The sequence below is a fragment of the Electrophorus electricus genome, chromosome 24 (assembly GCF_013358815.1).
Source record: "Electrophorus electricus isolate fEleEle1 chromosome 24, fEleEle1.pri, whole genome shotgun sequence".
Classification (NCBI taxonomy): domain Eukaryota; kingdom Metazoa; phylum Chordata; class Actinopteri; order Gymnotiformes; family Gymnotidae; genus Electrophorus; species Electrophorus electricus.
Genome location: NC_049558.1, coordinates 11447981 through 11457444, shown reverse-complemented (window position 1 = coordinate 11457444; position 9464 = coordinate 11447981). Strand labels below are relative to the sequence as shown.

Sequence of the window (9464 nt, the reverse complement as noted above, 5' to 3'; positions counted from 1 at the left end):
CGAGTGCGAGTGCGTGTGTGTGTGCGTGTGCGAGTGCGAGTGTGAGTGCGAGTGCGAGTGCGAGTGTGTGTGCGAGTGCGAGTGCGAGTGCGAGTGCGAGTGTGTGTGCGTGTGTGTGTGCGTGTGTGTGTGCGTGTGCGAGTGCGAGTGTGTGTGCGAGTGTGTGTGCGAGTGTGTGTGCGAGTGCGAGTGCGTGTGCGAGTGCGTGTGCGAGTGCGAGTGCGTGCGTGAGTGCGTGTGTGCGCGAGTGCGTGTGTGCGCGAGTGCGCGAGTGCGCGAGTGCGTGCGTGAGTGCGTGCGTGAGTGCGTGAGTGCGTGTGCGTGTGTGCGTGTGTGCGTGTGTGCGTGCGTGCGTGTGTGCGTGCGTGCGTGTGTGCGTGCGTGCGTGAGTGCGTGCGTGCGTGAGTGCGTGCGTGTGTGAGTGCGTGCGTGTGTGTGTGAGTGCGTGTGTGAGTGTGAGTGCGAGTGTGTGTGCGAGTGTGTGTGCGAGTGTGTGTGCGAGTGCGAGTGCGTGTGCGAGTGCGAGTGCGTGTGCGAGTGCGTGTGTGAGTGCGAGTGCGTGCGAGTGCGTGTGCGCGCGAGTGCGTGTGTGCGCGAGTGCGCGCGTGCGCGAGTGCGCGCGTGCGTGAGTGCGTGCGTGAGTGCGTGCGTGAGTGCGTGAGTGCGTGTGTGCGTGTGTGCGTGTGTGAGTGCGTGCGTGTGTGAGTGCGTGCGTGTGTGAGTGCGTGCGTGTGTGAGTGCGTGCGTGTGTGAGTGCGTGTGTGTGTGAGTGCGTGCGTGTGTGTGTGAGTGCGTGAGTGTGTGTGTGAGTGTGAGTGAGTGCGTGTGTGAGTGTGAGTGAGTGCGTGTGTGAGTGAGTGCGTGTGTGAGTGAGTGGGTGTGTGTGGGTGAGTGTGTGTGTGGGTGAGTGTGTGTGTGGGTGAGTGGGTGTGTGAGTGAGTGGGTGTGTGTGTGGAGGACATGAACCCACAGTCCTCTGCACTGAACTCCCTGTAAGCTGGTTGGTTGGCTGGTTTGTGTGGCACAGATGCAACAGCAGGAAATGGCTCAGATGAGGCAGAGGGACGCAAACCTGACGGCTCTGGCTGCCATCGGCCCCAGGAAGAAACGGAAAGTGGATTCGTTAGCTAGCGGATCGGGACCGGAGGTAAAGCATTCACCCACACACACACACACACACACACACACACGCAGGAGCTCTTAAGCACCATGTTTCTTTGCCGTCTGCGCTGAGCTACACACACCAACACGCAGGATTCGTGTGTTAGTGTGTTCACTGTGTCTGTCGCTTCACCTTCTGCGGTTTGAACAGTTTTCTGGGTTGCTGCTGCAGCACTGGAAATAAACATAAACGTCTAGGGGGCGTGGTTTCCAGCGGCGGTGGGATGGGGGGGCGTGGTTTCCAGCGGCGGTGGGATGGGGGGGCGTGGTTTCCAGCGCCGGTGGGATGGGGGGCGTGGTTTCCAGCGCCGGTGGGATGGGGGGCGTGGCTTTGGAGTGAGAGCGTCTGTGTTTGCATAGGGAGGCGTTACTTTACTGAATCACTTTAATTCTCAGTGTTTGTGGCGAACTGCCCTCACGTTTACATTTGTAAAATGTGTACGTTTGTAAAAGAGCACAGTGTTGGAGTGCCAAAATGAATGTTGTCTGGCATCAACCGTTTCTCTCCCTCTCCCCAGGGTTCGGGCTCCCTGTCTGTGGGTTCCGTGGCGGGCCTCCACGGAGGCTCCAGGCAGTTCACACGTCAGAGAATCACACGTGTGAACCTCAGGGACCTGCTCTTCTGTCTGGAGAACGAACGCAAGACCAACCACTCCCACCTGCTTTATAAAGCTTTTCTCAGATAACACCCAGGAGGGAGGGACAGACAGAAAGGACTGTCACAAGAGGCCGAAAAGTGGAGGCTCCGCCCCCCACACACTCTGCACCCACACGGTCCAGTGCATCATGCCTAGCAACTGACCTCCAGCTGCCTGCTAAACTTTCCACTGATTTGAGTTTATTTCTTACTGCCCCCCCGGCTCACTATAGAAATTTTCAGCAGACTGACATGGACTACAGATGTTTTCTACTATGGTTTTTTACGTCGGTGTTCTTTTACCCGCCTTTCTTAAATCCTGTAGGTTCACTTTTCTTATTTGCTTAGTTGCCTTCTTGCCAAAATAAGCCATAGAACTGTAATTATCAGTCTGAAGGCTGAGCAATTAATCAAGCAATTAACTTCAACTTGTGTCTGAGGTATCATCAGTCCTCGTTAACCTCGTTAATCCAATCTTCCAGTCTCAGCTTTCATATAATCATCTCACTGGGTGATTATTTTTAACTTTTTAAAATTTTGATTCAATTTTAATTATTTATATGATCTTTTTGTAGATTATGTACACATACAAATGCAAAACACGTGTGTGTGTGTGTGTGTGTGTGTGTGTGTGTGTGTGTGTGTGTGTGTGTGTGTGTGTGTGTGTGAGAGAGAGAGTGTGAAATCACTGAAAGTACTGTGTAGGTGCCCTAAGATTCTTTTAGAGAAATAATTCTCTTATTGCACTTTTCTTTTACTAATGATTGCTCAGTCTGGGGGTTTTGTGGTTTTTCATGTCTGAACAGACGGTAATGTGGGTAAAATCTCTCACTTTGAGCTGCTTACACACACACACACACAGCTCGGCTTTTGTTAATTCTGTCTGCTAATCCGAGGCAAGGTCTAGTTTGTATGATCGTGCACGCTTGCTTCTCTTCCTGTTGCTGAGGTGACATTTTAGTAAATGGGTTTATTTTATTTTTTAAAAACAATTGCACGTAATTTTATCAACCAGTCAGTGTTCTCCTTAAAGACGATTACCACAGCAACTGTCACAGGCTGGCCCCACACTTTTGGCTTACCAGTTTGAAAAGTAGCAGATAGCCTGAACTATATGTATCAATATAATGTCCATTTTGCACAGTCACTTGTTAATATGTAAATATTTTACTAAAATGTTTTTAATTGCTATTGTTTTATAGCGAATTGAAAGAGATGAATCTCCTTCATTAAATATAACGTGAGCTCCTTTTCTCGGTTATGGCCTCGCTGTACGTTTGTTTAGCGTGCTGGCTTTAGCCACATACCGCCACTAGAGGGCACTGTTGCCTCAGGAAAGAACTTGTATTAGCGGCCACCTCCCAACACGCCGGGTTAAGACGAGTCCACTGGACAGCACAGGGCTCTGGCGGGCGTAACCAAACACCACCACCAACTACAGCACTACAGATTTATGGCTCATGTGTCGACAGCATTTAGCAGACACTCGAGGGAGGTCTGCGCTTTCGAAGCGCACCTGAAGGATGTGTGATTATTCAAGTTCAACCTGGAGGTGATTACAGATCGTTCAAGTGTTTCTTAAAGAGGTGGTCTTAGTCTGGGACGGGGACAGGTGGGTGCACTCCTCCGTCTGGGTGCTGGTACAGAAGGGGCTTGAGACCTGCTTTTTTTCCTCAAGTCGGTGTGTAGTGATTCAAGTCATACTGTCACTATTGTTGTTATTATTGATGAGCACAACACGGTGAATAAACACAACTTCCTCTGTTTTCGTTTGGGAATGCAGCGCCTTGCTCTGCGGTCAGACTGGGGAACGTGTGCTTTAGAAATGGTTCCTAGTTCAACTCCTGGCATTCCCCAACTTTCCATTCTCTCCCAGAAAAAAGAGGCTTTTCCGACAGACACCGTCGGCCGCCCGGATCATTGCTATGACCCTGAAAACCAGCAGCTCTGATCACTCAACGTGACGTGGTCTGGTGCGAGAATCCACCACTGCCATACGGCACTGTGTGATAGATTTAGGTTTAGGATTAGGGTTAATGTGTGCTAACAGAATATTGAGCCAGGATCCTGGGACTCGGCCCCGTCCGGGGGGTGTGTGGTGGGGTGTGCGTGTATGATCATTCAGAAATAAACGACTCAACGCTGGTCCTGCCCGTGCAGGTCTCTAACCAATTTTATTGTAGGTCCGTGGAATGATCACTTGATTATTCTTAAAGCTCAAAATTTGGCTTCTTAAGTGTAGAACGTGGAAATGTTGGTGGCATTTATGTTTTATTAAGTCTTTTGACGATTGTACTTGACAAGCCACCTCCTTTTCCAGGCAGAATGTGTTGGTTCCACCCGACTGCGTGGGTGGGTCGCGGTACCGGCGCCGTGAGCTGGGCCTCGAGCTTCCCCACTGGGCTTTGCTGAAACTCGTGTCTGTCGGGCTGTCTGCGCTACCGATGAGGGGAGAACCGGATGAGGCGGGTGATCTGAGCTGACGAGGACTTCGCAGCGGCCGTGAGCGGATTAGGCTGGCGGCTTCTCGGGCTGGATTAATGGGAGTCCGCCCCACTCCCCCCGGGGCCAGGTACGTGACGGGTCTGCCGATGAGCGGGAACGAGCCGGAGGCGGTGGAAACCGCGGAGGAACGAAGCAAGGAACGCGGGAGAGCGCGGGGAAGAAAAGATGGAGAAATGGGAGGGGCTTATCCGCCGGTGGGAACAAAGCCGTGGCGGGAGCGCCGGACTCTTGGCGGATGGGAGAGAGTTCTGAAGATGATTTGGACCAGGAGACGGGCAGGAATAAAAACCATGGAAACGGAAGGTAGTCATAGTCTCCTGTTTACTCCCACAGCAAAACGGAAGGACAAGAAAACCAGTGCAGAGCGCAAGGATTTCACACGAAAGCTGCATGTGAAATGTTTAGCTCGCCGTTTCCGCACGGTCACCGATTTGGTTTCTGAGCCGACCCTCGTCATTCTGTCTGGGAAAAGCACCGATAAATTCCCAACCAGCCGGAAGCAGCGCCGCGGAGCGGGTCTCGGTGTGGGTGGTGGAGATGACATCACTTACATGGTCCGGTCACAGACGTACATGAACCTGCTCCTGCAGTTCCACAAACCCAGCACTGTAAGCGCTGTCACTGCGGTCACGGTCTGGCTCGGCGCTGGTGGGGCACCTTGCAAAAACCAGCTAGTGTGAGTTACCGCGCGTTGAGAAGGTCATCAGATGTAATCTTCTGCGCTTTGTTGAGTTTCACCAGTCTGGAGCAGTCGGTCAGGCCTCCAGGATACCGGAACGCCAAACCCACCCTGGGCAGCACTTATTTCTGAAACTGCACCTTGGGACGATGCTGTCAGGCACTCAAAACCTCAAGCACTTCTGTGCCAGTACCACCTCTCTTCTGAATACAACCACTACACTGCTTCACACACCCTACAGCACTGAACTACCAGGTGCATATAACACATCACCATTATGAATTAATTTTGAAGGCATAAATACAGTAAAATGTTTCCCCTTAACCTTGTTGTGTTCTTGTGCTGGGACTTGTTTATTTACACCACAGTCATTGCTCCTTTTAAAGGAGCATCTGGCTATAATAATAATAATAATAATAATAATAATAATAATAATTAATAATTGTTTCTTCTGCTTTTACATCCAATCAACACAGAATCAGGTGAGAAGTGCCAATCACACCAGGACAGAGTGCCAACCATCACAAACACACACCCTGAGTAATCAATGGACCTAACTGCCATGTTTTTGGACTTTGGGAGGAGCCAACGCCAACCACCAAGCTACTGCATAACATGCTGTATGGAAGACAAGGCAGACCTTGTGCTGATTGGCTGAAAAATGATCGCTCTGCCACTTGGGAATGATTGGGTCTGTCTGATTGGCGGTTGGCTCGAGGCTTGCCATGTTACGAGAGAGCGCACATCCAGACAGAAGAATGTAAGCAAGGAAGAAGCTGTGAAAATGCCAGAGAGGTGAGACTAGAGACAGGGATGGGATGAGTGAGACGGTGCTGCTGATTCACACAGCTGGCGCACGTCTGAACAAGCACGCTCCGGTCAGTCCGTGGGTGGGAAAAGGCACCACCTCCTCAACAATGCCCAGAAATCCACACACACGTTAAAAACATCAGTGGCACGTCTATGCAAAGGCCTTACAAAGGGACGATTGCATGCGAATCATAAGGGGGTCCTCCAGCTCACCGGCAGGGTCACTGTGGGTGACGTGATGGGTTGCCTGCCCACTACTGTAGAAACTGCAGGGTGCATGTGCGTGCGCGCGCATTAACTCTGCTGGAGATGTTTCGCACGACGAAAGCTTGACATTTTCCCGGATAAACGCCTGCAGGTGCTTTGGTGAGGACAGGAAATGGAAGATCACGGTAGGAGAAGTACGAGTCGTCAATCACCACGGCGACATGCAGGCGGTCTTACGGTTGTTCCTGCAATGCTGTTTTTAACATTTAGCCCGAGACAAAATGTCATTCTGACCGCAGTGTGACGAATGTCCTGTGAAGAAAGTGTTCCTTTTAAAACATTTTTGATTTGAAAAGGGTCCATTTTTGAGGTAAAACTGGGGATTCTTGGATTTCTTGGATTCTTGGATTACATTTACATCATTTAGCAGACACTCTTAGCCTCACAAAACTCTCAAAAGTGCTGTTATCTATAAACTCATATAGAGTTTTTCCTAGCCAGTAGAGTAAGTTAGAGTTCAAGATACCAATGATGTCTGATCAAAGGCTGAACAAATGCTCAGAGAGGTGGCTGATTGGACGATCAGGGAGGTGTCTGACTGGGCGTTTTTCTTCAACAGGGATGACACATCCAAGTCCTTCTTGTGGTCAGGAGTGAGTTATCCGTCAGGAATGAGATATCCGTCAGGAGTGTTTCTCTTCACTGAATGTGAGAGATGACCTGTAAGACTATAAAGTTTTAACTCAGCTCTCCCTTGGCTAACGGCCCAGAATTCCACCTGGGAATCACTTCAGTAAAATCCAGGTCAGGTTTTTGTAATTCCAGGGTGGTGACTTCACACACACCTCCCAGGTAAAGGCAGCATGGTGGGGGGATCAGCAGTAATGACCTTGGAATAACAAGGACTGAGTTTCATGAGGTTCAGCCATTAGGCAAGAGATTTATTCTGGAATTCTGTGCTGGTCCCTACATCTGCAGGCACGCAGGAGAGAGTGGCACTTAAATTAAAACTTCACTTCACCAGTAACCTGCACAGTGGACACAGAATTCATCGCCAAGGTAGAGGAAGTGCAGTCTGGTGAGACATTTTGATCCACAGATCCCCTCTGAGATCTCTTAGGATCTTTCACCATCTCCAGCACCTGTTGGAGACAATTAGAGCTACAACAACCTGCTGTTTGAGGGCAGACACTCGCACTCACATGAAGTGTGAACATTAATGAATATTAATGTCCTTTCTAATTTTTCTCAGGAGACACACAGTCACTGTTAGAGCTTATTTGACTTAAGTCTGAATTTTTGGGTTGTCTGAAACGCAGTTAAATGTGTTGTTGTGATTTTACATCTCTTTGTGCCGTAGTTCCAATGTGCAAATAAAGTTCATTATTACTTACCAGGATGTCGCAACGGGTAACTTGACTGCAGCACTTCTGACGTGTTGTGACGCGTTTTATGCAGAAAGTGTCTGACGACGCGAAACGCGTCTGAGGTCTCGCGTCAGTCTGGCAGCCTCGCGCAGGTTTCGGAGCCTTACGAGGGGCGCTCGCGCCTGAGATGCGCGTGCCAGCCGTGGTAGCGGAGAGCTCGCGGCGCTCGGCGCTCGCGGCGGCGGGGGCCCGTCCGCACGGCCCGTTTTGTGCGCGCCACTTTTGGAACGTGCGCTCTTAAAATGTTTCACAAGATGCCTTTGCTTTATTCAACAGTCATCCGAGCCCTTATGATATTCTTGTTTTAGCAAAATGGGACGTAAACGCCGGACGCGAGGTTACTGAGAACAAACAGAATACATGTAAAATGAGAAAAAACGGAACGGTACGCTGGCAACACGTACAACATACGAGAGCATACGAACGGTACCGGACACGGAGGGGAGGAAGAGCGGAACCACGCGCAGGTGGGACGAATGAGTGAAAATGGTTCAGCGGGTGCACGTGCTCTCAGTGAGAGGTCAACGGGTGGTAACCTGCTTAAGTTAAATAAAAATGCTTATGCAGTCTTATATCTTGATGGCAGTGCCTGTTCTTGTATGTAGTTTTCAGCGTTTTACATGGTTAAAAGCCAACCACATATGTGTGATTGAAATGTAATTTTTGTTAGGTATTATCCCTCGTTGATGCACGAGTGACAGGTTCTGTAGGGATCACTCCTTTGAATAGCTACACAAATGAACATGATTAAAAACATCTTGAAAATTCATTACTCATTTCCGATATCCGCAACCAGTCGGCGGTCCTGCCGAGAACAATCTGGAGACTGAAGGACTAAAGAAAAAAACGGAGCGTGTCACAGACACGACTCACTGAGTTCGCTTGCTTCCCGAGCACAGAAAGGCTCGGTACTTCAGGGCCGGGTCCACGGAACAACACCCGCCTGTCTCTTGCGCTAATTGAACAAATTACCCAGGAACAGCTGTTACCTGTTAAAACGACCCGCTTCTCTTTTACTGCCTCGGACAAGAGGTTCGATAGCATCTGCACGCCACAGCTGTTACGTGCTGCTACTTCCGTTCCCCGTGCTCCATGCATCACGACAAACATAATTACCCGGACATTTTTTTATTACAGACGCAGCGGAGAGCGGAGTTTTTCGCCCGTCCTCCCTGCGTACGTCTTTGGCCAGGTCATCGAGGCGGTTGTTAAAGTGTAGGGTTGCCTCGAGTGATGAGTGTGGAGCACAATACCTGCCATCGTATGCTGAACGTCAGTGTTGGGAAGGTGTTGCACTAATGAAGTGCTGAAATTCTGGGGTCCGTGTTACTGTCGGTCATGACGGACTTTCTGTAGGAATACGGCGTCGGACCACGGCCTTGGATGTCCGTTGCAGGGACCATGTCCGACCGAGGGAAGAAACAGCCTGCCTGGAAAGCGTGATTGGATGAGAACAGCCGGAGCGATGATTGCTACGTTCGGGGCCATAGTGTTTGGAGTAATGAGCCTTCCAGTTCACACTTTTGGTTGTCACGGAGATGGGCCTCCCCGAAGACGCCGGTACAGGTGTTCTCTCTGGAATACTGCCTGATTGAGATGGAAGAATGGAACTTCCTCACAAGCTCATGAGGATGAGGAGCAAATAAAGAACTACAGTGTATTCAAGCCCCTTAAAAGTTGTCAGATTTGTCTGGATTACACGTGACACTGATATTTTTCACTGTGACATCTTTTATTTTAAAATAAGGACCCTCAAAATGAATTAATTTGAAGTGATATTGGTTTTATGTAAGAAAATATAACTGAAAAGGGCATTTTGCATAGCTATCCTGTGCTCCAGGTTTACACAGATGAAAGATATTGATTTAAATTGGTCATAGTTTAGCTTACAATTAACCTTTACCAACAAATCATGGAAAGAGTCTTTTCTGGATAAACGACCAATAAATTATTGATCAGACAGTGAATCTGAAGCCATGGAATTTATGACTGAAAAGACTTCTAATGAAATGTAAAGATTGTTATAGACAACTCGCTG

The 9464-nt window shown here is 49.5% G+C and overlaps 1 protein-coding gene across 2 annotated transcripts in view; it reads left to right on the top strand.

Moving 5' to 3' along the window:
* Window positions 1-2137, top strand: part of LOC113589300 (transcription initiation factor TFIID subunit 4-like) — a 22388-nt gene extending 20251 nt beyond the window's left edge. For both annotated transcript variants that reach the window (XM_035522403.1, XM_035522402.1), the window contains exons 15-16: window positions 1028-1147; window positions 1680-2137. In XM_035522403.1, coding sequence (XP_035378296.1) covers window positions 1028-1147; window positions 1680-1847 — 288 coding nt within the window. In that variant the 3' untranslated portion in view covers window positions 1848-2137. The remainder of the gene's footprint in view (window positions 1-1027; window positions 1148-1679) is intronic.
* The last annotated feature ends 7327 nt before the right edge of the window (window positions 2138-9464 follow it).